General features: G+C 55.2%; 9 protein-coding genes across 9 annotated transcripts; 4 read left to right on the top strand and 5 right to left on the bottom strand.

Annotated features, from left to right (window-relative positions):
- Nucleotides 1-316: 316 nt before the first annotated feature.
- Nucleotides 317-1,616, bottom strand: BBA_09140 (uncharacterized protein; the record flags this gene model as incomplete). The annotated part of the gene is made up of 2 exons (XM_008604237.1): nt 317-1,488; nt 1,553-1,616. The coding sequence occupies 2 exons, from the start codon at nt 1,614-1,616 to the stop codon at nt 317-319; spliced, it is 1,236 nt and encodes a 411-aa protein (XP_008602459.1).
- Nucleotides 1,617-3,741: 2,125 nt separating this feature from the next.
- On the bottom strand, nt 3,742-4,569 carry BBA_09141 (uncharacterized protein; the record flags this gene model as incomplete). Its single annotated transcript, XM_008604238.1, has 1 exon — nt 3,742-4,569. The coding sequence occupies one exon, from the start codon at nt 4,567-4,569 to the stop codon at nt 3,742-3,744; it is 828 nt and encodes a 275-aa protein (XP_008602460.1).
- Nucleotides 4,570-6,012: 1,443 nt separating this feature from the next.
- BBA_09142 (uncharacterized protein) lies at nt 6,013-6,709 on the top strand (the record flags this gene model as incomplete). The annotated part of the gene is made up of 2 exons (XM_008604239.1): nt 6,013-6,084; nt 6,425-6,709. The coding sequence occupies 2 exons, from the start codon at nt 6,013-6,015 to the stop codon at nt 6,707-6,709; spliced, it is 357 nt and encodes a 118-aa protein (XP_008602461.1).
- A 531-nt stretch (nt 6,710-7,240) lies between these two features.
- Nucleotides 7,241-9,241, bottom strand: BBA_09143 (ferric reductase like transmembrane component; the record flags this gene model as incomplete). The annotated part of the gene is made up of 2 exons (XM_008604240.1): nt 7,241-9,023; nt 9,084-9,241. 2 exons carry the CDS (start codon nt 9,239-9,241, stop codon nt 7,241-7,243), a joined length of 1,941 nt encoding a protein of 646 aa, XP_008602462.1.
- A 1,109-nt stretch (nt 9,242-10,350) lies between these two features.
- BBA_09144 (GPI anchored protein, putative) lies at nt 10,351-11,137 on the top strand (the record flags this gene model as incomplete). The annotated part of the gene is made up of 2 exons (XM_008604241.1): nt 10,351-10,743; nt 10,868-11,137. 2 exons carry the CDS (start codon nt 10,351-10,353, stop codon nt 11,135-11,137), a joined length of 663 nt encoding a protein of 220 aa, XP_008602463.1.
- A 947-nt stretch (nt 11,138-12,084) lies between these two features.
- BBA_09145 (ABC transporter) lies at nt 12,085-16,599 on the top strand (the record flags this gene model as incomplete). Its single annotated transcript, XM_008604242.1, has 1 exon — nt 12,085-16,599. The coding sequence occupies one exon, from the start codon at nt 12,085-12,087 to the stop codon at nt 16,597-16,599; it is 4,515 nt and encodes a 1,504-aa protein (XP_008602464.1).
- A 407-nt stretch (nt 16,600-17,006) lies between these two features.
- Nucleotides 17,007-18,826, bottom strand: BBA_09146 (amino acid permease; the record flags this gene model as incomplete). Its single annotated transcript, XM_008604243.1, has 3 exons — nt 17,007-17,046; nt 17,098-18,530; nt 18,605-18,826. The coding sequence occupies 3 exons, from the start codon at nt 18,824-18,826 to the stop codon at nt 17,007-17,009; spliced, it is 1,695 nt and encodes a 564-aa protein (XP_008602465.1).
- A 2,289-nt stretch (nt 18,827-21,115) lies between these two features.
- Nucleotides 21,116-23,531, bottom strand: BBA_09147 (transcription factor hoxa13; the record flags this gene model as incomplete). The annotated part of the gene is made up of 3 exons (XM_008604244.1): nt 21,116-22,571; nt 22,623-23,345; nt 23,422-23,531. The coding sequence occupies 3 exons, from the start codon at nt 23,529-23,531 to the stop codon at nt 21,116-21,118; spliced, it is 2,289 nt and encodes a 762-aa protein (XP_008602466.1).
- Nucleotides 23,532-24,745: 1,214 nt separating this feature from the next.
- On the top strand, nt 24,746-26,129 carry BBA_09148 (phosphotransferase family protein; the record flags this gene model as incomplete). The annotated part of the gene is made up of 2 exons (XM_008604245.1): nt 24,746-25,039; nt 25,161-26,129. The coding sequence occupies 2 exons, from the start codon at nt 24,746-24,748 to the stop codon at nt 26,127-26,129; spliced, it is 1,263 nt and encodes a 420-aa protein (XP_008602467.1).
- Nucleotides 26,130-26,301: the final 172 nt, after the last annotated feature.

Genomic DNA, 26,301 nt, shown 5'->3' on the forward strand with positions numbered 1-26,301 from the left:
AAATATGACAGCAAAGTGGGCAGTTATATGAACTGATCTGCTGCGAGAGCCAAGGGAATGTGCTTGCTTACCTTCGGAATACGGTAAAATGTAGCTCCGAATACAATCTTCCGATTCTAGTATTACTAGTTTATAGGACCTTTAATGCGTACTCTGCAGATTATACTTTATCTATGAAATAGTACAAGGTAAATAATAAATCTAATAATATATTAAATAGTATTTTGCTATAGAGAAATTTCTTAATAATACAGTATGTTGAATCTAATGTCCTGGTTTCTGATCGTGGAACCATCTCTATATACAGTTGCCTTGATCAGCATGAACCGCCTCCTCCGCCTCCGCCATCACTTCCGCCATGCCACCCGCCACCTCCATAATCATGATGTCCTCCGCCGTGTCCTCCGCCATGTCCTCCGTCATGTCCTCCGCCATGTCCTCCGTCATGTCCCCCATCTCCTGCTCCTTGTCCGCCATCACCACCACCACCACCCATCACTCTAGTATTGAAAAGCGAAACAGATTTGCTCGAAACTTGACGTACGACCGTCTCGACGCGGTCCTCAAGCGATTCGATGAACTTGTCCGCCTCCTTCTGTTCCTCTGGACTTAGATGGGGCCTGGCCCGTTTCAGGCGCGTAATTGCCGTTGCTGCACAAATGGCCTCGTACGGTAAAGGATATTTGAAGCCGTACGTGTAGCCACTCGGTGATTTCTTCATCAACCACTGCCAGTCGGGTGCCCTGGTAGTCACAATCTTATCGGCCAGTGCGCGCAGGAAATGTTGGCAGTTGTTGTAGAAGAGACCGTAGTTACCAAAACGCTGAAACACCTCCCAACACTCGCGTTCGACGTCTTCCTCGGCAAGGGTCGTCCACCCAACCATGCTGTAAAAATAGCTTCCAACCTCGGGAGAGTAGGCCGCCAGCACGGACGATTTGTAAAGCTCTGTGCAAAAGCCGGAGACGCCAACGGCCGGCTCGTAATACTCTGCCGAGGCGAAAAGGCTGGTGGAACCCTGCCATTCTATTCGTGCTACCGAGGGTGCCTTTCGACGCAGCTCGTACTTGTGGCCATGCGCGTGCAGAACCCAGTGGCGGAAGACGCCGTTATTGGTGTAGTGAGAGACAAAGACTGGCTCTCCAAATTCGTTGCTCGACTCCTTCTCAAGGCGTGCCGAAACGATCTTCTCGAGAGCCTCTCTGTACCGTCTCGAGAGAGAGTCTACGGTGGGCTCCTGCCTCCCCAGCATCCTCCAGACCACGAGTCTGACTGCCGCGAGAAATGCTAGGCACCGCCGCGGTAGCTTCCAGTACCTTTTGCAAAGCGGCTTGAATAGTACTACAAGGAAACAGAGACTCATAATCCCATTAATAGCCGCAAAAATCATGGCAATAATGAAGAATGCACTTGATTTGTCGACGGGCTTTTCGTCTCTCGATCGCATGGCCAAAGATGGAGCTCGGCCAGTCGGTGTCGCTTGCAAATCTGCAGATTTGAAAAGTAGGTTAGTAAGTGAAAATAGCTTTGCAAAGTGTTTGAGTTTGTATACCTGCTTCTAGGAGCGGCAGACCCCGTTGTGACATTTTCGCCAATGACAATACGAGAGATGGCATGTTGGGCGGCGCCCGTACGCAGCTTTTCCACTGAGCGTGCCAAAGGGAAAATGAGATGTGAAGGTGACGAATCAAAGTTTGGAATGGAACGCGTCATGAAATTTTTATATCGGCCGAGGAGCACATCAAAGACGGCGTGACCGCCTGGAAAGCGGCACAATCGCTAGGCGGGTTCTCGTACGGTAAAAGAGCTACTCGGCGAGTTCTTTAGATGCCACTGACGTCGCCACAGCCCCCAAATAACGTCACTGTACGGATTAGCCATTGGGACGGTTACACTGGCTAATAAAAATAAATATCTGGGGGATAATAAACCGCACTGCTGCAACGCTGGTGCCTGATCTCAACTGTAGAGTACTTTGGGTGGCTGGCTGAACTTGAAACAGACTAGGCTCACCGAAAGATGCTGGGCTTGGAGGCCGCCAAACCCAACCCCTTGCGATACGGGCCGCAGATTTTGTAGATCTCCCGCAGTGACCGACATGGATCAGTAAGTAGGCTTAGACAGCCCGATATTGTCATGTGCATCGCAGAGACTTGGCACCCAAGGGGTGGACAAAAAAAACGAGCGCTCCCACCAAAATACCACAAATAACTAGATAGATTTCCTTTAAAAGTAGTTAGCTAAGATTAATAAAATAATAATATATAGATAATATAATAACTAAAAAGTACTAAAATAACTTTTTTAAGTAATAAAAAAATTTACTTAGTCTTAAATAATATAAATAAATAACTTATTCTAAAGTAAAAATACCTACTATTTTTAATTAAGGTTTTAAATAGTTAGAAAAATAGATAGAAATATATTTTAGTTATTAATAGGTAAATTAATACTTAAATACTATATTAAGATTTTCTTTATATTTTTATATACTTTTTCTATTATAATATATTAAAAGTAATATAGCTTTATTATTAGGTAGAGCGCTCGTTTTTTTTGTCCCCCGCATGGCACCCAGGTTTCAAGAACAACATTATGACTAGTTCATGGCGAATGAGATGGCAAGGGGCTGTGTTGGGGCAATGCAAGAAACAAGGCCGCGTGCTTCTGACACGGCACAGCCACCTCTCTTCTGTCATGGCAACAAGTCTACGTTGTCAGTTGTGCCAGCGTCATGACCAACCTTCCATACGGAGTAGTGGCCGATGAAAAGGCAAGCAGGCTATGCTAAGGCAGCACTACTAGAACCAGCACCCACCACCCGTCTTTTTCGCAGCCAGAACTGCTACATACCAGACGTCTTTCTGCCATCAAGGTCGCCAAGAATGTGCAATACTTCAACAAAGGTATAAGCTCCAAGATGTCATCATGGCGTATTCGGCCGACACATCTTGTGTCCTTTGCCAAGAATTAGAGACCGTCGTCGGCGGCCACAACGGCCGACTTGCTGCCGTTTTTTGCTGGTGGTGACAGGAAGAACGGCTCTCCGAACCCCACAATACGCCGACACTATTTTTGACCGTTAATTACGGACTCGGTCTACTATGGCGAGAACCGTTACCCCAAAGTCAAGCGGCCCCTCTGCCTACGATAGAGATTCCAAACAAAGTTCAATTAAATACGGCATCTACCACGAGGGATTCCAACACATCGACCGGTGCTGGACACATGAACCTAATAGTCTGGAGAATATTATCAAGGACTTGTCCTTCCCTCGGGCGCCACTTTCACCATCCCTCTCCGTTTCAGCTTTCGAAACCTGGAGGGCTAGCCAACAGCTTCCGCACCAACTATATGCACATCGCGTGACTCGCCCTACGACCGAGGGAGAACAGCCCGAGTACCATATGACGCAAACTAATGGTTATGTTCTGGCAAGCAGTCGATATTCAAAAAATATTCAGTTGCTAGCTTGATTAGGGACTTGGACTGGTCACGCAAGATGGGTGCATATTGTCAAGCGTTTCAAAAGCCATTTCAGTTGCTACAAATAGAAAGAAAAAAAATACTCCCAAATCAAAACAAAACTAGAATAATCATTTTCCCATATCATCTTATTACAACGCGTTGATCCTTGTCCACGACCTTGTCCGTGAAAAAAAAAAAAAAAAACATGCATCTTACAAATCTCCCCCCTTCTCTATCCCTCTTAACGGCTTCCAACTGCCAAACTGCCTTTTTTCAAGGCTCAGAAGGCTTATGATCCACAATCGGAAACGGCTCTCTGCGACTCTCCAACTCGGCCGCCTCCGCCGCCACCTCCCGACGAGTATCCGGCACGGGAACGTGCTCCACGACGGGCATGCCCCAAAACGCCTCCGCAACCGGCTTTCCAGCGTCGTCTGCACGGCGATGGCGGCGTTCCACGGGCGTGTGGTCCACAATGGGCCGGTGACGCCCCGCGCGACGCATCAACTCCTCGCCAAAGTTTTCAAAATCCGACTTTTCGATGCCGCGGCCGTCGTCGGGAATCGTCTTTGGATGGGTCAAGGTGAGAGCAATGGGCTTGGGATGGGCGAGATCACCGCCACCTTTGCCGCGTCCGCCGGCGCGACGCTCCACGGAATAGAAGCCGATCAGGTCGTCATCGTGGTCGTGGTCGTCGCGGCGGTGGTGGTGATGCTCAGCGGAACCGGAACCATGGTGGTCGTCCAAGGCATCATCATCATCCTCATCATTATACTCATCATCGTCACGGCGTGTCACAGCGCGAGTGAAGCCGTCGAGGTCGTCGTCGTCGTCTTCGACATTGTCAGTTGTAGTCACCTTGTCGAGTGCGGGGCTGCTGCGGCGTCCTGCGGCGCCCGGGACGGGAATGTGGTTGATGATGGGCATGCCCCAGTTCTGGTGGGGGCGCGCGGCGGCAGCCTCGGCGACGGCGGGCAGGGCGGTGGTTGTGGCGGCGAGGACTGCGGCGGCGGCCTCGGCGACGGCTTCGGCGACGGCGGGCAGGGCGGTGGTTGTGCCAGCAGCGAGGACCGCGGCGGCGAGAGCGGCGGAGAGCTTCATGATGCGATGCTTGTGGCCTTGTTATGCGTGGGTGATGGCTGCTGTCGAGTGTGACTTTCTCTTTCTTTCTCTCTTTTACTTTAAAGTCAGCAGTCGTTTCCGTCAGGATGAAAGAGCAAGAGGGCGGACAGGAGATTAACTCTTTATAACCCTCCCTCCCTTGCTGTTTCCTTTTGCCGCTGCGAGACATGTCTCGCCCATGCAAATGACCTTTTTGCGAGTCTAGACGGATCCAAAAACGATAAAACGCGCAAACATGTCTGGAATGCTCATCGCAAAAGGGGTCGCGTTCCCCCTAGTTGGAAAAGAGAATAGATGGGCTTGTGTCTTGCATCTTGATCGACCGACTGGAATGGCATCGAGACAGGCTGACAGGCGTGACAGGTCATGTTTCCCCTCTTTTTCGCAGACTATAAATAACTAGTCGCTATTTTATGGGGTAATGCACTTCCCTTTTTTTTTTTCGTAACAAAAAAAAAAAAGGCCGGGCTCTTTCTTGTGGCAGACACTTTTGCATTCCAGTCAGTTGCTTCCCGCGGTCGTACAAAAGCCACAGCCTGCTATGCCCACTTCCAATACATCCGATGGCACGTCTCCACGTCGATGGACAGGGATATAATTACCAAACACATTCTTCTTTCAAGCATATATCGTTAACCTATGCAGGGGAGGGATCTTTTCATGCGGGTGTAGTAAGCCAGAGGGTGGAGAGGCGCGATGCCAAGGGCATAAATTGGTTCGGCAAGGGGCCCCCCGATGAACCCCCAAATTAGCGCTGAAGAGCCACGATGTAAAATCGGATAAATCATGCACGTCGACGCGCTTTCCCCATGTGCAAAAGGGGATGGGCTTCCGAGCGCCGCCTTTTCATCTCGACCGTGGCCTTCTTTTCATTTTGTACAAGCCGATAGTAATACCCCAAGTCACAAAACGTGGGCGGGTAGAATGCGCCATTGACGGGAACAAAAAAGCCAAAGGGCAGTTCCTGGCCATTTCCCCGCGCCGTCTAGCCAATCAAGACGACGCGTTGCCGTTGCACACGCACGCAGGCCTGGTCGTAGCCCCTTGTCCTGGCGGGCGTAACAACAGACAAAGAGCCCTTGCTGGCTGGATTCACGTGGCGGGAGGGCGTTATCCAAGTGTAACTAACTAAACACTGAGCATTTTGAGCGGCTTCTATTTCTTTCCCTGACCTTGTTTTCTGTCCTGCATCTTCTTCTTCTTCTTCATCGTCATCTCGTCATCTCGTCATCTCACCGTCATTGCCTCATTTCTTTTTTTTGCACAAGGTAGCCAAGCATACCTACAATTCCGGTTTTTTTTATAAACGCGCTACGAAAAATTATCAGGAATGCGGATTTGATGAATAGACACACGACGACACCGTTGGCCTCGTGCCAGACTGTGGTGCGGACGCTGGGGTGGATCACTTCGATAGCGACCATGGTTGTACTGGGCTTCATTGCGAACCGCTGGCCGGGCAAGATTGGCTCCGTGGCCGGTGCCATGATGGGTGTAAGTTTTTATTCGTCTTTTTTTTTTTTCTTTCCTCTCCTATTTCAACGCATTTCAATCTATTCTACCTGCGTAGAACTTGTCACCGCTCGTTGGGGACCGCTGTTGGATCGGCGCCAAGAATGGAGACAATGCGGGGTGTGGGGGAGGGAGTAGCCCTCACATCCACCGTTGAAGACGTTGAAACATACGGTTAATGCAGGGAAAATATGCGAAATCGATGGGCCAAAAAAGAAATCATGCACAATTGATGCAGAAAAATCGATGCAGAAAAAGTCCACCCAAAAAAATGCAGAGAGAAGTTTACAATCAAATGCAGCGCTGACTTTTTTTTTACCAGGTCGCCGCCGCCATACTGAACGACAGCTGGCTAGTAGCCTCGACCACAAACTGCGCCGCCGGCTTCCAGGCGCTGCCGCCCGCGCGCGCTCTTTTGCACGACATGGTGTCCCTGGCCATCTGCCTCGGCGGTCTCATTCTTATTATCTTTACCGGCGCGCGGTCCGTCAACAAGGACGACGACTACGAGTTTCAGCGACTGCTCGACGACGAGCAGTTTGGCGAGGCGTACACGCTGCGACGGTTGATGAGTGCGGCTCACTGGTTCTTGGTGGGGGTCATGTAAGCATACTGACTAAAATGGAGAGTGTTGAAATGGGGAACAAGAGGACTAATGTTGTTTTGGTGTAGATTGTGGCGGCTGTTGTTTTCAGTGTGGGGTTGTTATGATTGTGTACGGATCGAGACGCCGGAACGAGAGAGACTGCGATATCGACGACAAATGGAAGAGGCCCAGACGTATGATGCATGATGCATGAAGCGTAATGCATATTGTGGGAAAGGCCGTGGTAGCAACCTCGATATGGTCAAGTGGCAATGTCAATATGGTAATGGGCAATGTCAATATGGTAATGGGCAATGTCAATATGTAATGGGCAATGCCGTTTAGTCATGTGGCAGTATAAATCATGTTGCTGTGTCTTTGGCGGTTTGCATATTAAAGTTTCAAATCAAATGGCGGCACGTTTCTTTGCATCATAATGTACTAAATATATTTGGAGCTTTGTACATTTCACATCACGACCATCTAAAAAAAAACACAACAATGGTAGTCAAGTACATGCTCGTATAAATAAAACAAAAAAAAAAAAGATCATCAAAATGCATACTCCTCCACGTGCAGGTATATCCCCTGCGCACCCGTCCCTTTATGCACAGCGCGCTCGTCGCTCAGCGCAGCGACGCAGTTGCGCGTCCTGGCCACAATCTCCTTGCCGCCGCAGACAACCACGGCCGTCTCGCCCCAGGCCTCCTCGACGGGCTCTCTGATGAGCGCCTCAATGTCGGGCCGGGCCGCGTACTCTCTCACCACGTGCACAGCTTGCCGCGAATCGCCGCTGTCGGAGCCGCTCCCGCGGTCTGTGGCGTCGTCTTCGTCTTGGTGCACGGCTAACCTCTTTTCGTCGGCGTCGAGGTCGGAGCCGCTCCCGCGTTCCAGGGCAGCCCCGTGGTCTTGGTGCACGGCGGCCCTCTTTTCGTCGGCATCCACGTCGGAGCTAGCACGCGACTCACCGCCGCGCAGCAGGCTGCCGCCCGCTTTCCCGTCGGCGGGCTGGTGGCCGCCAGTGATGGCGAGGTGAAGATGGACGTCGATGCCGTGGGTGTGGGCGGCGTGGGCGGCGTCTTTGGCGCGCGCAATGTAGTACTGCGTCTCGGCGGGCGACTTTGCGACAATGGCGAGGTCGATGCGGCGGACGCACGTGTTTTGCCGAGATTTGGCAGCGACGGCTTCGAGGACGGGCACGACGAAGCTGGCGCCGGTGGAGGCGCCGATGAGCACCAGCCGCTCAAAGGCGTCCCAGTTGACGGGGGCGCCGTACGGGCCGGAGACGAGGCCGGTGAGCTCGGCGGAGGGGTTCTCGGCGGCGTACTTGTTGATGCGGCGGGAGAAGCCGGTGTGGGCGCGGACGATGAGCTGGATGCTGTTGCAGCAGCAGGTGCCGGGCAATGTGTGCGCGCAGGCAATGGTGTAGGGATGGGCTTCGAGCGGACCGAGACGCGGGACCCAGAGGTAGATGTGCTGGCCGGCGGACCATTTGAAGTGGACGTCTTTGATGGTGAGGACGGTGGTGGTGTCGCTAACGGCGCGGGCGACGACGCGGTGGCCGATGCGGCTACGGCCCTCGCAGGAAGACTTGCCGCGACGGAGCTGCACGTTTTGCCAGAGCAGGTTGGCCCAGCGCGCGAGTCGGTCAACGGCGAGAAAGGAAATGGCCATCCAGAGGAAATGGCGCGCATTGGCGGGAATGTGCTTGTAGATGAGCCACAGCATGACGACGGCCGAGGCAATGTGCTGCAGCAGCCAGAGCTCGTAGGCGGCGCGCCGGATGGGGACGAAGCCGACGACAACAGACCACAGCAGGACGGCCCAGGCGCCGAGGCCGTACTTGACCATGGGCATGATTTCCAGCTCGTACTGGACAAAGTCGGCGCGCACCCACTCGGTCCAAAAGTGGAAGCCGTGGCAGGTGGCCGTGATGAGCATGGTGCGGGCGACCCAGCGGTGCAGCCAGTTGAGACGCTCGTGGCTCGAGCCGACGAGGAAGCCGAGCGGGTTGTACTTCATGGCGAGGAGATAGAGCATGGGCAGCTGGCAGACGGAGACCCAGGCGTTGCGGAAGCCGATGCGCTCCCAGTAGGTGGCGTCGTTGGCGACGACGCGCCACGACATGAGGTAGATGACGACGGCCCAGTAGCAGAGCAGGACGAGGATGCGGCCGAGCGGGAGGGGAGTGGCCCAGCGGAGGGCGCGGACGCGGAGGTAGTACTGCGGATGGCTGATTTCGCGGACGACGGCCGTGGCCGTGGCCCAGGCCTGGGAGAGGCGGCCATCGGGACGGGTGGGATGCTGGATGGCGGCGTTACGACACGAGGAGATTCTGCGGGTGTGTTAGAGATGTGCTGGTGAGCTGATGAGGGTTGGTTGGGGATGCAAGTACCGGACGTGGGCGGCGTAGGCGTTGACGGCGCGGATGGCGGCGAGCAGGCCGACGACGCCGGCGATAATGTACCAGTAATCACGAGAGAATGCGTGGTTGATTTCGGAGCCTATTCCTGCGTGGTGGTCCATGTGCATTCCGCCCATGCTCATGTCCATGATGGCGGTGCGGCGGTGCCGGTGATGAAAAGGTACGTGGTAGTGAACATGTGAGGGTCGACGATGTCTGGCAAAGCAGAGTGTATATCGACACGGATCACACGTCACGATGAATACTTTGCAAGAGGAAGAATAAAGTGTGCCGGAATAAATCAAGACTGCCGCTTGTGCCGGTATCAGTGCCCAAACGGTGGTCAATGTGACAGGAACATGCCGACTGGGAACGGGGGGTGATAATGGATCATTGGCGATTGGCCCGGACTTGGCTGTCAAACCACTTAAACCCAGCTGAAACTGCTAAACACTATTTTCTAGATTTCTTTTAAAAATTTTAAAGCCCGCATTCGAGCGCAGCGAGGCCCAGAAAAAAAAAAGAAAAAGAGGCAAAAACGTGGGTTTGGCGCTATTGCATGCAGATGCCACTTTGGAAAAAGAAAACTTGCTCAAACATTCTCATGAGCTGTGGCTGAAATGGAAAATGGGGGGGCCTGGCTAGTGTCGTGGTTGGCTGGTTTAGGCTAAACAGAGGGGGCGCCACATGCGGCCAAGCTAATACAGGCGGGAGCCAGACCGGAAGCGGGTGGCTGGTGATTGTGCTTCCGGGTGCGTGGTGCGTGGTGCGAGGTGAGGATGATTGAAAATAGAGGTAGACGAGATGAATAAATAAAAAAGTTATCGAGCTTTTGTTTTTAAGTCGATGAGCATGGCAAGGCAATAGTATAGAAGAGAAAAAAAAAAGAAAAAGAAAAAAAGGAATAAAAGACAGAAGGACTAGGCCAAAGTATATAAAAGTGTCACCGTCTGTGCCCGTTTGCACGCCACATGCGCAACATGACCAGATTCACCAGTCTCGGTACGGAGATGGCAGTATCCGATACCAGCTCGTTTTCCCGAATGTCTTGGCCCGACCTTTCTGTGGACTAAATAAATTACTAAATTAATTACATGGTTCCTGAATTCCAATTCTCCAAACCCGCCGGATATAAACCGCCAAGCTCATCCATCCCCCATCTCCTCCCATCCCCTCCACCACTCTCCTCCTCCTCCTCCTCCTCCTCCCCTCCCTCCTCCAACATCACCTTTTTTTTCTCCTCCTCATCTTCTTCACCATGCGCTTCCTCATCTCCCTCGCCGCCCTCGCCGGCATCTCTTCTGCCCATTTCCAGCTCAAATACCCTCCCACCATTGGCTTCGAAGACGCCAAAGAAGACACGGGCCCTTGCGGCGGCTTCACCCCAGACCTCTCCAAATCAGACCTTCCCGACTTTCACATTGGAGGAGACGCTGTCGCCGTCCGTCTCAGCCATCCTCAGTCTAAATGGCTTTTTCGCGTCACCACCGACCCCTCCGACGAAAAGAAATGGGAGCAAATTTACCCGATTGTGCTGCAGAGCGGCCTGGGTGACTTTTGCCTGCCGCAGCTGACTGTTCCTGAGAAATACGCCGGAAAAAAGGGCGTCCTTTCCATTGTCTCATCGGCTGTCGATGGTCTACTGTACCAGGTGCGTCATCCTTTCTTTTCTTTTTTTTTTTTTTTTCCTCGCTTCGCTCGACGTTGGGCCGTGAACAAACGCCTCTGCAGCAGCAGCAGCACACACCATAATACATCGCTAACCGCAAAAGTAGTGCTCATCCGTCAACTTTGTCACCGGCTCCAAGGAAAAACCCAAAGAGTGCACCAACGCCACCCTCACCGCCAGCTTCAGCAGCGACGACGCCCTTTCCGCCATGGTCGGCAGCAGCAGCAGCGGCAGCAACGCCACCACCACATCTGGCGGCGGCTCCTCCACCACGGCCAGCCCCGCGGCGTCGCCTACTAAAAACGCCGCCGCCGCCGTCGCCGCACAGCTTGGCTCCGGTCTGCTCGCAGTGCTGGGCGGCCTGCTCTTGATTTAAATTCGAGATTCGAGCATGCTTTGCATGTTTCGGCGCAATTGGTCGATGGTGGGCGCGCGCAAAGGGTCCAAGCGTGGGGTTCAAGCGTGGGGTTCAAGCATGGAGTAATGAGCGTGCAGCAATGAATACATACATGGCATGTGTACATGGCATGTGTACATGGCATATGTAATTACAGATAATGATGCAGAATCCGTTACATTTCAAACTTTGCATTTTGTAAGCCACAGAACCTTTTTGCTGCGACATGTTGGAGTCTACTCTGCTCTTTTTCTTTTTTATTTCTTCCCATTCCACCTTACTCTTCCCATCAACCAAGAATCTTTTATACTGCCCATTAAACATGCCCGCATTCCACCTCGCCTCTTGCTCTTCAAAATGTCTGACCAACCCAAATAAGCAGGAGACTACTACCTCGTCTTCTACCTGACTGGCCCATATTTGCCCTGCCCACCAGGCTATTTATTAACTACCAGGTAACTAATATCCTCCCCCAACATGACATCCATTTCCCCACATTTCCCCTCGCGGTTCCTCCACACCGACCTCGTTTTCCCACCTTGTTCATCACCAGCCCGTCGCTTTTCCTCTCTACCTTTTTCTTATTCCTATTTCTTTCTGGTATCAATCATCTGTGACTAGCATCTTTAACACATCTTCGCTTAGTCTCTCCCTCCCGTTTTTTGCTGCGTCTGGCTGCTTCTACTGGCCGAGTCGAGTCGTCCGCTCCGTCGCCGGCTCCGACACCCGAGCCCGTGTCGCATCCAGCCGTGACACGCAGCCGTCGTCCACAACCTCGCACCACCTCATTCTCTGCTCCCATTTGCTCATCCCCTTCTTCTCCGAGTTTGCAATCCGCCAAATCGCCAATGCCGCTCATCTTGTAAGCCCAATCGCTCTCCCCGTGTCAACTCACGGCCCCAGACCCCCCCCCCCCCTCTGGCATCATGAATCTCTTTCTCTTTCTCGTGCTCTTCGAGCGTCCCCAATTCAAATACATCTTCTCCCGCCGCGCCGACTACTACCCCGTCGACCGCATTAGCTGGCCCGCCAACTACACCACCCAGCATGGTGAGCACTGTCCCACCCCCGCCGAGGCCGTCTCGCTCTACGTCGTCGCCGGCGTCGCCCTCGCCGCCGCCATGGCCTACTTTTGGCAAGCCCGTCTCTTCCGGCTGCTCCCCGTCTGGCTCCGGCCCTTTGCCGCCGAGCAAGGGCCCGACGCGCGCTCCTGGCCCTCGGAAGACGACGCCGACGACGACGACCTGTTCAAGCCCAAGCGCTGGACGCACTGGACCCTCATCCTCTTTCTCATTGCGCTCTTTGGCTTCCTCTTGTCGCTCATCCCCATCATACTGGACTCGGCGCAGACGCTGCATCTGTTCGAGACGGTGCCCTGGTTCGCCGTCGTCGTCGTCACTGTCGCGGACCGCCCGACGCGCACCCCGCGGCTGCTGCTCGCCCAGTACGCCGTCATGCTGCTCACCAGCGTCGCCATCTACTCGATGCACTTTCTCGACCACGACCTGCTCTACGTCGAGCCCACGCAGATCATCCGCGACGCGCTCGCCCTCGTCGCCCTCGCCTGCATCTTGGCCATGCCTCTGCGCGACCCGGCCTGGGACGTGGACAACATTGGCTCCTCGGCGCTGCCGCCGTCGTCGCTCCTCCGCAGCCCCGAGGACAGCCTCTCGCTCCTGCGCTTCTGGACCATGAGCTGGGTCACGCCGCTGGCGCGCCTCTGCCGGAAGCGCGAAATCACCGTCGACGACGTCTGGCAGCTGCCCTACGACTTTCAGCACACGCGCCTGTACATGGCCTTTCGCGAGGTCCGCGGCCGCCTGCTGCCCTGCCTCGTCCGCGCCAACGGCCTCGACCTCTGCCTGTCCACGTCGCTCGCCGTCGCCGAAAAGGTCCTCGAGGTGACCAATATCCGCCTCACCAGCAAGCTCTACCGCGCTCTCGACCGCGCCGAGCCGCGCGAGGCCATTTACTGGTGCGTCGTCATGCTCGGCCTCGACGCCGTCCGCCAGGTCGCCAAGACGACGGCCAACTGGTACTCCCGCAAGGCCTATGAGCGCTCGCGCGGCGAGACCTTTATCGGCCTCTTTGGCAAGCTCCTCACCCGCGCCGTGCCCGGCTCTGACGCCACCGAAAAGGGGCCCCAGAACCGCACATCCCCGCGCCGCGACATGACCACCGCTGACGGCGAGCAGCAGCAGACCAAGATGCAGCGCTTCGTCTCACGCATCTGCGGTCGTCGCGACAAGACGCCGCCGGCCGCCGCCGCCGCCGCTGCCGCCGTCTCCGCGCAGCCCGCGTCCAACGCCAAAGTCGTCAACCTCGTGCGCGGCGACACGTACGAAATCTCGCAGCGCTTCTGGGATTTCCAGAAACTCGTGTCGCAGCCCATCAAAATCATCTTCACCTTGTACTTTCTCGTGGACATTATGGGCTGGCCGTCGTCGATTGGCTTCGCGCTCATGGCCGTCTTCCTGACGTGCAACTCGCTGCTCGTCAAGCATCTCATCGCGCTCGAGCGCCAGCGCACGGCGCACTCGGACAAGCGCGCGCAGGCCGTGTCGCACTTTGTCGAGGCCAGCCGTCCGCTCAAGCTCAACGGCTGGACCGACTCGTGGAGCGCGCGCATCTTTGCGTTTCGCGCGCTCGAGATGCGCAAGCGCCTGCAAATGGCCTACGTGACCGCGTGCATCTCCACGCTCAACGTCGCCGGCGGCACGTCGTATCCGCTCGCCAGCATCGCGCTCTTTACCGTCGTCCTGCGCCGCGGGCTGCCCAACGACGTCATCTGGCCGTCGCTGCAGCTCTTTTCCCAGCTCGAGGCCTCGGTCAAGGAGGCCTTTGACCTCGTCTCGGCCTTTTGGAAGACCACCATCCCCGTCGAGCGCGTCCACGCCTACATGGCCGAGCCCGACCGCGACGTCGCCTCTTCGCTCACCCCCGACGCCAAGACCATTTCCTTTCACCGCGCCTCCTTTGCCTGGCCGTCCACCGACACCGCTGTCCTGCGCGACCTCGACTTTGAGATCCCCGTCGGCGGGCTCACCGTCATCCGCGGCCCCGTCGGCGCCGGCAAGTCCTCGCTGCTGCTCGCCGCGCTCAACGAGATGGAGCTGCGCAGCGGATCGCTCACCGTCCCCGACGAGCCCATCGGCTACGCGCAGCAGCTGCCCTGGCTGCAGAACAAGACGATCCGCGACAACATTGTCTTCCAGCACCCCTTTGACGCCCACCGCTACCGCCAAGTCGTCCACGCCTGCGCGCTCGCCCCGGACCTCGCCGCCTTTCCCGCCGGCGACATGACCAAGCTGGAGGAAGGCGGCGTCGGCCTGTCGGGCGGACAAAAGGCGCGCGTCGCCCTCGCCCGCGCCGTCTACTCGCCGAGCCGCGTGCTGCTCCTCGACGACCCCCTCGCGCCGCTCGACCACGACACGGCCGCCGCCATTGTCCGGCGCTTTTTGCAAGGGCCGCTCGCAAAGGACCGCACGATTGTCATGGTGACGCACCGCGACGACCTTGTGCTGCGCATCGCCGACGCCGTCGTCGACGTGGACGCCGGCACCGCGCGCGTGCTCACCCCCGCGCAGGTGCAGGAAGAACTCGCGCATCCGTACCACGCCGCAGACGAGAACACGGCCCACGACGACGCCGACCATTCTTCCGCTGCGCACGACGACGACGCGGCCCTCTCCGGCGGCGGGCGACTCGACCCCGAGGATCCAAGCGCGACGGGCAGCGTCTCGTGGACCGTGTACCTGCGGTACATGCAAGCCGGCGGCTGGCACCTATGGGTGCTGCTGGCTGTGGCGTACGGCATATCGCGGTACTGCGACATTGCTCGCGCGCGGCTCCTCGAGGAATGGGGCAAGGACACGGCCGCAGCGCGAGGGCTCCTCGATGAACCGCGCGGCTACTGGGGCTTACCCGACGCGGGGTCGCATCCGGGCGTGTGGCTGTACGTGCTCGCGGGCTTGTCGGCCGGCCAAATCGTGAGCTACGGCGGCGCGCAGGTGCTGCTCGCGCGCATCAGCATCGGCGCCGCGCAGGGCCTGTTCCGGACGGCGGTGGAAAAGGTCAGCCGGGCGACGTTTCGGTACCACGACACGACGCCGACGGGGCAGCTCAAGAACCGGCTCATTGCCGACATGTCCATGGTCGACGGCGGCATCCTGCAGCCGCTCGAGTCGTTTGTCTTCAACCTCATCTCGCTCGTCATGGCCGTCGTCGCCATTGCCACGCATCAGCCCATCCTGCTCGCCGTCCTCGGCGCCGTCTCCCTCCTCTTCATCTTCTTCTTCCGCCTCTACGTCCCCGTATCCCGCTGCCTCCGCCGCCTCGAGATGCGCTACCTCACGCCCATCATCGCCAACATTGGCGTCATGCAAGACGGCCTCGTCACGATCCGCGCTCTCCGCGTCCAGTCGCACTTTCAGCAGCGCCACCTCGAAGCCGTCGACGACTTTCAGAAGCAGGACCACTTTTTCTGGAGCATGGCGTTTTGGCTCGATTTCCGCCTCTCCATGAGCTCGGCCGTCACGCGCGCCGCGCTCATCGTACTCATGGTCGCGCTCGGCACCGCGGCGTCGGCCGTCGGGTTCGTCCTCACGCAGACGACGATTGCCATGGCGGCCGTGCAGCAGCTCTGCGAGCGCTTCGCCCAGCTGCAGCTCGACGCCGTGAGCCTGGAGCGCGTGCACATGCTCAACGCCATCCCCGCGGAGCCGACCGGCGACACGCAGCCCCCTTCCGACGACTGGCCGGCGCCGGGCGACGCCGTTACTTTTACCGACGTGACCTTTCAGTACGACGACGATTTGCCCGCCGTGCTCGACGGCGTCAGCCTCTCCATCCCCGGCGGATCTACATGCGCGGTGCTCGGCCGCACCGGCTCCGGCAAGTCCACCATTGCCAACGCGCTCCTCGCCACGCGCGCCCCGACCCGCGGCACCTTAACCGTCGGCGGCGTGGACCTCGCCACCGTCGACCGCGCCGCCCTGCGCCGGCGCATCACGTTTATCCAGCAGGACCCTGTTCTGTTCCCGGGTACGCTGCGCGACAACCTCGATCCCGAGGGCCGCTTTTCCGACGCTGCCTGCGCCAACGCCATATCGCGCGTGCTCGGCGCGACCTGGACGCTCGACACGCGCATTGACGCCGGCGGCAAGAACCTGTCGCAGGGCCAGCGACAGCTCGTCGGCATCGGGCGCGCCGTGCTGCGGCGGTCCGGGCTCGTCATCCTCGACGAGGCCACGGCGAGCATCGATCGCGCGACCGCCGCCACGGTGCAGAGGGTGCTGAGGGAGGAGCTGGCGGAGAGCACGGTGATTACGATTGCGCATCGGCTCGAGGCCGTCGAGGACGCGAATTGGTGCGTGAGGATGGAGAGGGGTAGGGTGCTCGAGTGTGGTCCTGCGCGGGACTTGGCGACGAATGGAAAGTAGAGGTTGTGTCGCAGGGTTTCTAAAATGTATGGATATTGAAAAGGGTGGGATATTCTGTAAAGAGATGGTGTAGTTGGATAGATGAGATGTTGTTTTGCAGTCTTGCGTCACATGCAACAAACAACATGCTTAATTGAATAGATTGCAGTTGGATAATACACAGTTTCATGTCAAGCATGCTCTGATTGGATAGTCTGCAGTTTTACATCAAACATTGCTCTGGTTGAACAGCATACTTTTACTCTGCAGTTTCACGTCAAACATGCTCTGGCTGAATAGCATACTTTCTTTCACTACTTTATTTCCCGTGGTATATGCAATTCTATATGCTTCTAGGGTATATAACTCACGATTCATGACACTGTGTGAACATCCTCCCGTGTACGCCCGAAATCTCGGGCAAGCAGCTACCCAAAAAGCGTGTCCAAGATGCGTTCAAAGCGAGACCTAATTTCGTTAGCAACAACTTTGTACAACGAACAACAAGACACAACATACTCTGCTTTCTTGGGCACAAAGTTGGCCTCGTGCTCCTCCACCTCGGCCAGGTCCTTGAGCAGATCCACCTCCTCGGGCTTGTGAATCTTGGTCTTCATGATAAACTTGTAGCCAAAGTACAGTGCCGGAAACACAAAAATCATCATGTACGAGAACAAAAAGTTGGGCGTATTCCAGCGGCCAGGCAAAAAGACCGGGTAGCCTCCCACCAACGCCATGAGCACGGTCCAAAAGAGCGCATAGTACGCGGCATACGGCATGAACCACGCGCGGTAGGGCAGGGTGGTGGGATCGACGCCCTGCGCGCGAATGGCGCGACGGAAGCACAGGAACGAAATGCAGACGCCGCCGAAATTAAGCAGCTGCGACGCCGTGACCAGAGAGACGAACCAGTTTAGAACGACGGAAGCACCCGAGCCCAGCTGCAGAAAAGACAGCAGCGCAATGACGAGCACAACGCCGACGCAGTAAACGGGAACACCCTTCTTGGTGCAGGTGGTGAGAAGACGCGGCGCCTTGCCCTCAAGAGCCAAGCCGTAGAGCGATCGTGAGGCGCAGTAGACGTACGAGTTGCCGGCCGAAAAAGCCGCCGTCAATACGGTTGCGTTGACGATATGAGGAAGAATCGGGATGCCGAGACGCTTCATGGCGACCACGTACGGAGAGGCGGCAGCGCCGGGTGAGCCGTTGGCATAGGCCTCGATGAGGTCCTTGTCGTTGTAGGGAACGAGGATACCGACGCAGAGGGAGCCGAGGATGAAAAAGGTCGTAAGTCGGTAAAAGACGGCATTGAAGGCACGGGGCATAACCTTGCGCGGGTTCTCGGCCTCGCCCGCGGCCATGGAGACGTAGTCGGGACCAGCAATGGTAAAGGCGGCCTGAATCAAGCACTGCAAAAAGCCAACGAATCGACCCAGGCCACCGGTGTAGCCGTAGAGCTGGGCAAATGAACCAGGGTTGGACCAGTAGCGGAAGCCGAACCGATCGTGCTGGGGGTTCCCGCCCAGCATTACGATGAAAGTAAAGAGTATAAGACCAATAATAAGCAGCACCTTGCCGAGAGCGGCCCAAAATTCGGTTTCACCATACCACTTGACAGCAATTACGTTGATGGCGGCGTATAGAACAATGATGATGGTAATCATTGCGCCAGTGGGTATCGCTTTGGTCCAGAAATTGATAATGAGGTTGCAGGCTACCACTTCAAACGGTACGAGGGCGGCCTGGAAAACAAAGAAATTCCAGCCAATGGCGAAACCAAAGGACTCGTCAACGTAGCGACCGGCGAATCGGATAAAGGGCGAGGATATAGGTAGATAGGTCACCATTTCGGCCATGCACAAGGTGACGGCGAGCACAACAGAACACCAGAAGCTAAAGGCAATGAATAGACTAGCGGGGCCGCCATGGAGAAGACCTTGACCGATTTGAACCTGGACACGAGGCCGACGGCTACGATAAGCAAGAGATTGGAGAATCAAGCGGGGATGTTTTGACAAGGACGCACATAGAGGACGGTTCCGATACTGCCGCCGATGCCAATGAGCTGAATGTGTCGCGATTTGAGCAGACGGTGGGTTTGGTCGACGTTGCCAGTGTCAATGGAGAGGCGGCCGGCCGTGACGTCGGAAACGGGCTTGGGGTCGGCGCCAACAGCTTTGTCGGGACCAATGTTTTTTTCGGCCTGGTAGGGGTAGGCCGGCGGGCTACGCGAGCCGTCTGAGCCCATTGTGACGATTGAGGCAAAACGAGGTGCGCGAGAGGCGATTGAAGTTGCGGGTGCAGTTGGCGGCAATTGCGGGATGCGAAAGAAGAGCTGTAGCCTTACTGTCGCAAAACAATTGGCGCTCCGTGGGTATGGGCCGAGGACGGGCGTATGGAGCTGTGGGAGTGGGAGTGGCTAGTGATGGTCTTGTTGCATGGTGAGAAAAGTGCGTAAGAGTGATGTGCCGCAGATGGCGATTGAGGAGCAGACGAGGGCGGGTCGGCAAAGTTGGAGATGGAAAATTAAAGATTGAAAATGGCGACGAGAAAAGAGAATCGGCGCCGGCTGGTCGGGCGGCATGTGCGTAGTATTTGAAGTAGCTAGCGGGCAAGGCGCGCGACAAGCAGCTGAATCCGTAATACGTCTTCGAATAGCGTCTTGGGCGGGTCAAAATGCAGGCTAGCCGAGCCAGCATCTTGGCCCCAGAATGGTCAGGAGTGATGGCACCAGGGCTGTAACTCGCGGGGATGTAATCCGTAGCTGGCCGGGGTCGGTACGTACAAAAAGTCAGAATGGATGCGGCCTCCAAGGCTCTCCACACGACGTTGATTGATGAAGGAGAGACAAGACGGAGTGTGGTGGGGGAGGCGGGAGGAATGCATCGGTAAAGAGTTGGTGTTGAAGTCTGTTTGCGGATGAACTTTGCATGGCGATAGATGGATATGGATGAATTGAATGGCTCTTGATGGTGATGAAGCTGGTCAAGATGAAGGTAATGAACGAACGAAGACTGGTGACGGATGGTGTTTGCTTGGCTGTGCAGAGTCAAGGAACGACAATGATGAAAGACTTGGCGCAGACCCTGTCTTGAGCGGTGTTTGTGTGGAAGCACTGCCAAGCAGCGGGGCATTCACAGTTGCTTACCCACTATCATTTCACTATATTTCATTTTTTTTGTGCCGCTTGTTGTCTTTAACAATGCAATGAACAGACAAGAGACTTAGATATATGCATGGCTTAGATCATCTTAGACAGACGGTAATTACCTACTCAATCATCTTCACAGTGCTATTAAATCAGTCTCGCAGGATACCTCCTCTTTACGCCCAAACATCACTACCACTCTTGCCAACTCAGCCCGCCAACCAACCCACCATCGTTCGTCAGTTACCATGCCATATTACCCCCCTCAACCCCTCGACCCCTCATTTTCTCCATCTTGTCCAGAAATTAAATATCCCGCCCGACCCATCTATTCATCGCATTGTGTCATCAACGCCAATCAGCATCACAACCATAATCATCCTCTCCCAACTTGCAGCCTGCTTGCAGCCTTGTCACACCTTGTTGCTGTATGGGTTGCACTGTTGTTGCCTCAACACCACCAACAGCCACCTCCCCCGCCCACTCAATTTACGCAAAAGCGCCTCTTTCCGCCACCGCCGTCACTACTGAGACCCGTGGCGCGCAAAGTCATCTTACTGCAGCTCAACAAGCCTCTGACTGCATACTGAGTAGCCGTCGTGCAGATCACGACACTACGCACAAGGACGAATTCAAAAGGGATTCAGAGTTGTAACCACTATTCTAAGAGAGATGAACATCGAATTTCATCCATCTATTATCAACGCAGAATATCAATAAGAGTAAGATTGGGAAGACACATACTCAGACCCTCAAAGACAAAATCCAAGACGTCACGTCATCAGCCCATCGCACCCGTGCCTCAGACCTCATTACAACACGGGCACAATCCGAACCGCCCAACGACCCTACTCATCCTCGCCGCTAGATGCGATCCTCCCATCTAGAGATGCCCAGTATTTAGACCCTTGGGAGGCCGCCTCCGTACCTCCATAAACTTCCTCGCCATCTTCGCTAGTTCCGATGAAACTAGCGAAGCGTTGGTTCACGCAAATCTAAATCACCGACGAACCTTTTCCGTCTCCACCACTTGACCAATCTTTATGCCCTGTGTGCTAAAAGTAAAAAAAAAAAATGCCTATATGCGTATATTCATCAATCACTCAACTATACGGATACATGTCCCATCTCTTCTTTGCCGAGAAACAAAAAAAGGTAAACCCCGTATATACATTGCTCGCTCGTTCGCTTTCCGTGTCCTGTTACACACATATACACCGCTTCTCCCCTTGAAAAAACGCTTGGTTCCAATTCTTGGAATCCGTACGTCGCGCTCAGCTGCAGTAGGCCAGTATAAAATCATCGACAAAAACACTGTACAATTTGCAAAGTTGCGTAAAGAGGGCTATTCGTCCCTTGATAGCCCAGTATATGGTGCCCCGGAAGCGCTCATCGGTCCACAGCGTTGGCGTCGGGAGGCTGTACCGGCAAACCGTGTTTACGGTAACCACCCTTGACCTCTTGCACGGGGAGCTCTTCTCTGGCTTCTTCTTCAGGGACGTCGGGCTTCTCCTCGTCGTTTGAACCGTCGGCGGAAGTCTCCTCCGGAGTGGTAGCAGAGGTAGGCTCCTCGGTCGCGGTAGCGCTCGACGTGGCGTCGTCGGTTTCCTCGGCATCCATCTCAGGCACGGCGCTCTCGCTGACCAGGGGGTGCGAGGTGGACGCCTCCCTGACGGAACGGATGCGCTCGTCTTCTTCGGTAGGCTCAGCGTCAATGTCGGCGCTAATCAGGGGCTTGGACTCGCTGGCTTCTTTTACCGAGTGGATTCGTTCGTCCTCGTCGTCCTCATCCTCTTCGGCGGCTTTAGCATCCTCTTCCGCCCTGATACGGGCCTCTTCCTCAGCCTTGAGCCTGGCTTCCTCTTCAGCCTCGAGTCTGGCTTCTTCTTCCGCTTTCAATCTGGCCTCCTCTGCCACTCTGGCTTTCTCGTCAATAATCTCTTTTAGCCGCGCCACGTCGAACTCATCGCTGACATCCTCGGCGTCCATCTTCCACTGAACAACCTCCTTAAGGCTGGCCAGCTCCTTGGCAGCGGCCGCCGCAATCGTCATGCCACGATCCTCTATCTCAACTACGGCGTCCTGAGCCTCGAGCAGCGTCGGGTGCGTGACAATCAGCTGTTTGAGCTCCTCGGTCCAGTCTTTGAATGTGCTCTTGAGCTCATGGTACTTGGCCCAGTCCTTGTAGGTAACACCATCAGTCCACGCCCACTTCATGCCAATCTGCTGCAGAGCCAGGCTGCGCGTCTCATCGAGAATGGCAAAGTGCACGTCAGAAGTGGACAGAACTGTGCTACGCAGGTCCTCGTCGTATTGCTCGCGCCAGCTGCGGATAGCCTGGGCCTTGGACTTGATAGCGACGCCGGCGGCCCGAACAGCCTGAATGGTTTCCTCAACGGCGTCGATTTCGGTTCCTTGCAACTTCTGCGAAACAAGGGCGTTGATTTTGTTCTTGAGGTTGGTGATTTCGGTGGTAATGGTCTCTTCCAGTTGCTGAATGAGAGAAGCTCCAACGACGTTGGCTTCTTGATCAATCATACGACGCGCGATTTCATCGACGCCGTCTTCGATTTCGGCTGCGCCCTGTTCAGCTTGGGCCGCAAACTTTTCCTGCCACAACTCTAAATCGCTCGTCACCATTTCACGCACTTTTCGCTGCATGTCGGATTCGTTTTCTTCGGGTTCTGGAGCCTCGACAGCGCCGCGTCCTGATCCGAGCTCAGCCTCTGTCTCGCGCTGCAGAGGCGTGTCGCTTGGTTGGCTGTCGCTGACGTCCAGAGTAGTGCTCTGGGGAGCAGGCTTGCTTACGTACGATGACTGGGTGATTGTACCAGTCGTCGAGCTGCTGCTGTTGTCAGAATCATAGAGTACAGTAGAGAACACGTTGAGTGCTTACCTGGAGCTGGGTGCCCAGGTGCTGGACGCTTCGTGCAAGGCCTTGCTTTTCGCGTGCGACTTGTAGCGCCCCAGGCGCTCACCAATGCGCACAAGCTGCGGCTCGACATTCTCAACGTATACAGCGCGCAACTGGGGCCACACCGCGCGATTGAGAAATGCATTGCTGTTGGACCACGTCCACTGGGCTGCCGGCAGCACCGTATTGGCGGCAAATTTGTGCGAGGCCTCGTAGACATAAATGGCGTATGGCTTGGAGAATTCATACGCAGGGTATACGATGCTGTCAATAGCGTAGAGCGACTGCGTCTTGGCGATGTTGTAGTAAGGCTCTGCCAGGGCGACGGCCTTGGAGACGTGCGGCGCGAGAAACTTGTCGTAGTGGTTTTGCGTAAAGGCCTGCAGCTGGGCGATGCGCGGTTGGCCATTGACCTCCCACTGTATGAGGGCATAATCGCGGCCCTTGACGACCCAAGGCTCGCCGTATTGGACAGCATAGTGTCGGACGGGCGCAATCACGGTGGTCTTGACCGTGTCGTAGTAGGGCTGGGCAATGTCGACGTAGGACGCGGCGTACTGGTCGTAGTAGGGCTGAACATGGGGCGCGATGGCATTTTTGACTTGAAAATAGTGCTTGCAGACAAAAGGGGACGTCTCATCACAGTCTTGGAGCGTGGGTGGGCATCGGAAGAGGATCGTGAGAATGGCAGCCCATGTGGTGAGGCTGGAGGTGAATTAGCGATGCGAATTGCCGAAAATGAGAGTCCATTGATATGATATCAATGGCGGGAGTAGCTTACCGTGCTACCAAGCTTATCGACCAACGGAGGAAGCCTGGCTTGTTCCGAATCCTGCGACTTCCGTTTGCTTTGGCGCTGGGCTGCGCAGAGCCATTCGGAGCTTCGGTCATGGCGCAGAGCTTCGGCTTGCAAAGCACTCGAGCGAGTTGGGTCGCAGATATTCAAACGCGAAATTGGCAGAGCTAGATTAAAGAGGTCGCTCCAGGCGAACGCGAATGGAAAGAAAAGACTTGGCAGGCGATGATGGCCGATTACTCGAGGTTTGGCGTGATTAGGTGGGTCGCGTCGCAGGTGTGCTTCTGTCCCGTCAGACTGTCACAGGCCAAATGCAGGGGCTGCCGGCTGCAACAGGCTGCCGCAAACCGCTGCAAACCGCTGCACGAAAGATGGCCAGGCACCGAGGTTGAAGCAGTGACTGTCTGAAGTGCGCGTCTGCCGGATATAAAGCAGGAGGGATATTTTTTTTTTCTTTGTTGTAAATTTCGACAATGTTTTTGGCAAGTCTTATGACTCTCATGGAGCGTCCATGGCGTCTGTTCACATGCAGTGCAGTCTCGCGTCATGTGGAGGCCTACTATTACCGCTACAGCCTTGGAGATCACCACTAAAACTTGGTCATGGTGGCAACGGCTTTTGGCATTATGACGTGTGAAGCCTGATAACAAACACAAGACACTATGTATACCCAGATTTCGCCTTTTTATTGTTTGCCCCTTCATCATCATCCACAGTTCTGGCCTTTGCCTGAGCTTCAGTTGCAACGAACGACATGATCAACCCGGAGCCGAAACGTGGAAGGGATCAATAATTGAATAGTCCTTCCTCCCCCGCCCTTTTCAAATACTTGTCGCTGCCTTCAGGGGAAGAATCGCGCTCGTCGTCGTCATTTCGCTTTGTGTAGCCCCGAGTGCAAACCCCAAACTGGACAAAAAGTACAAGGAACAGCTTACAAACTCACTCGAAGAATCATGTCAATCGTAAGCGACGTAGTTTGTCGAGCTACAGCTGAACCTAGAGTGAGCAAAACGCCAGCGCCGACGGGGAGGGGAGAAATTGTGCCCAATTACGCGGCGATAGATGTAGCATGGCTTGTACATTGCCCTCACATTGGATCTCTACTGCCAAGTTCAAAGCCGGGTCAATTATCCGGTACGAGCTGTGATGCTTGTAATCAACTGTCATCTTTTCTGTGCGACTTGGGCGCCCAGCAACAAGGCTGCGCGTGCCAGGGTGCAGTCTCGGGTCCGATAACAAGCGCAAAAAGGGGCCTTCCCTTTCCATACCACTTACCTATTTACTACGCCCGCTAGTTCCTACTCTCACCATGTTCTCAATCGAGGGTGACCATGACGCCTTGGATGAGAGTGATCGTCTGGACAAGGAATGGTATGAGAGTTTACTGGAGACAGACACGCAACAAGTCATCTCCCGCTTCGTCGCGAAGCACCGAAAGGGAGTTCCCACAGAGGTTCGCGCTTTAGAAGCTGGTGGACTCAATGCTTTACTCCGCGTTCAGTTTATAGATGGCGCTTCGGCTGTGATACGATTTACAAAGCCTGGAAAGACTATGTTTCCAGAGGAAAAGATTCGAATCGAAGTCGCCACGACAAGATCACACGTCAATTCCCATTCCATTCGTTCTCCACTGGGGAACGAAAGAAGAGAGTCCACTCGGTCTGGGAGCATTCATAATCATGGAATTTGTTAATTACAACGGGAGTATGACTGCAGTGATGCAGATTCCAGGCTTGTCGAAAGACATCGCGCCAGTCCTAGACCCAAATATTGACGAAACGAAACTCGAAGGTCTATATCGCCAGGTGTCAGGTGTTCTGCTACAGCTCTCAAGATTGGAATTCCCTTTGATAGGGGCTCTAGAAGAAATTGATGAATGGCAGTGGGAAGTGCGAACCCGCCCGCTGTCGATGCCACTAAATGAGCTGGTACGAAGAGGGACTTTTCCCCGGGCAAAGCTGCCTGCCGGCTCCTTTCAGAGCTCATCGAAATACTTTGAGAGTCTCGCATCACTACACGTTGACCACCTCTTTCATCAAAGGAATGACGTCGTCGAGTCAGAGACCGATTGTCGGCGCAAATACACGGCAAGGAAACTCTTCCAGAAACTTGCCAGGGAGAAGAAACTTATCCCAGACAGTCACGGGCCTTTCAAGTTTTGGTGCGACGGTTTGCGACCGTCTAATATCCTCCTCAATGATCAATTGGAGATTGCAGCCGTGATTGACTGGGAATTTTCTTACGCCGCCCCGTGCGAATATACATATTCTCCTCCTTGGTGGCTACTAATCGAGCGGCCCGAATTCTGGCATGATGGACTAGCAGACTGGACTGAAAAGTACGAGCGCCGGCTGAAAACCTTCTTAAAGGTCATGACGGAAACCGAGGACGCTGGCATCGCCGCTGGGCAGCTCCGTGAGGACCAGCGACTTTCCAGGAGGATGCGCGAGAGCTGGGATAGCGGCGAGTTTTGGACCGTCTATGCAACGCGAGAAAGCTTCGGGTTTGACGACGTGTACTGGGCGAAGCTGGACCATCAGTTCTTTGGGCCGCACGAGGGAAAGCTGGAGGATGCATGGATGCATAGATTGGGGCTGCTGGATGAGCAAACGAGAGCGGGCATGGAGCCTCTCGTAGCGAAGAAATTGGAGGAAATGAAGACTCGGCAGTTGGCATGGGAGCCAGACGAATGAGTTCTGGTAGTTATTCAAGAAGAATAGATTTCGCAACAGTCTGTCAGATTATTCTGTCGCGCTAGGCTATGATTCATCTCGAGTACAAGTCTTAATTCCTTATCACAAGTTACCTACTACCAGGCACGCCAGGCTAAATACCACCTACATATCTGCCTAATTAATACCCGGT

This window comes from Beauveria bassiana (genome assembly GCF_000280675.1).
Source record: "Beauveria bassiana ARSEF 2860 unplaced genomic scaffold BBA_S00046, whole genome shotgun sequence".
NCBI lineage: Eukaryota > Fungi > Ascomycota > Sordariomycetes > Hypocreales > Cordycipitaceae > Beauveria > Beauveria bassiana.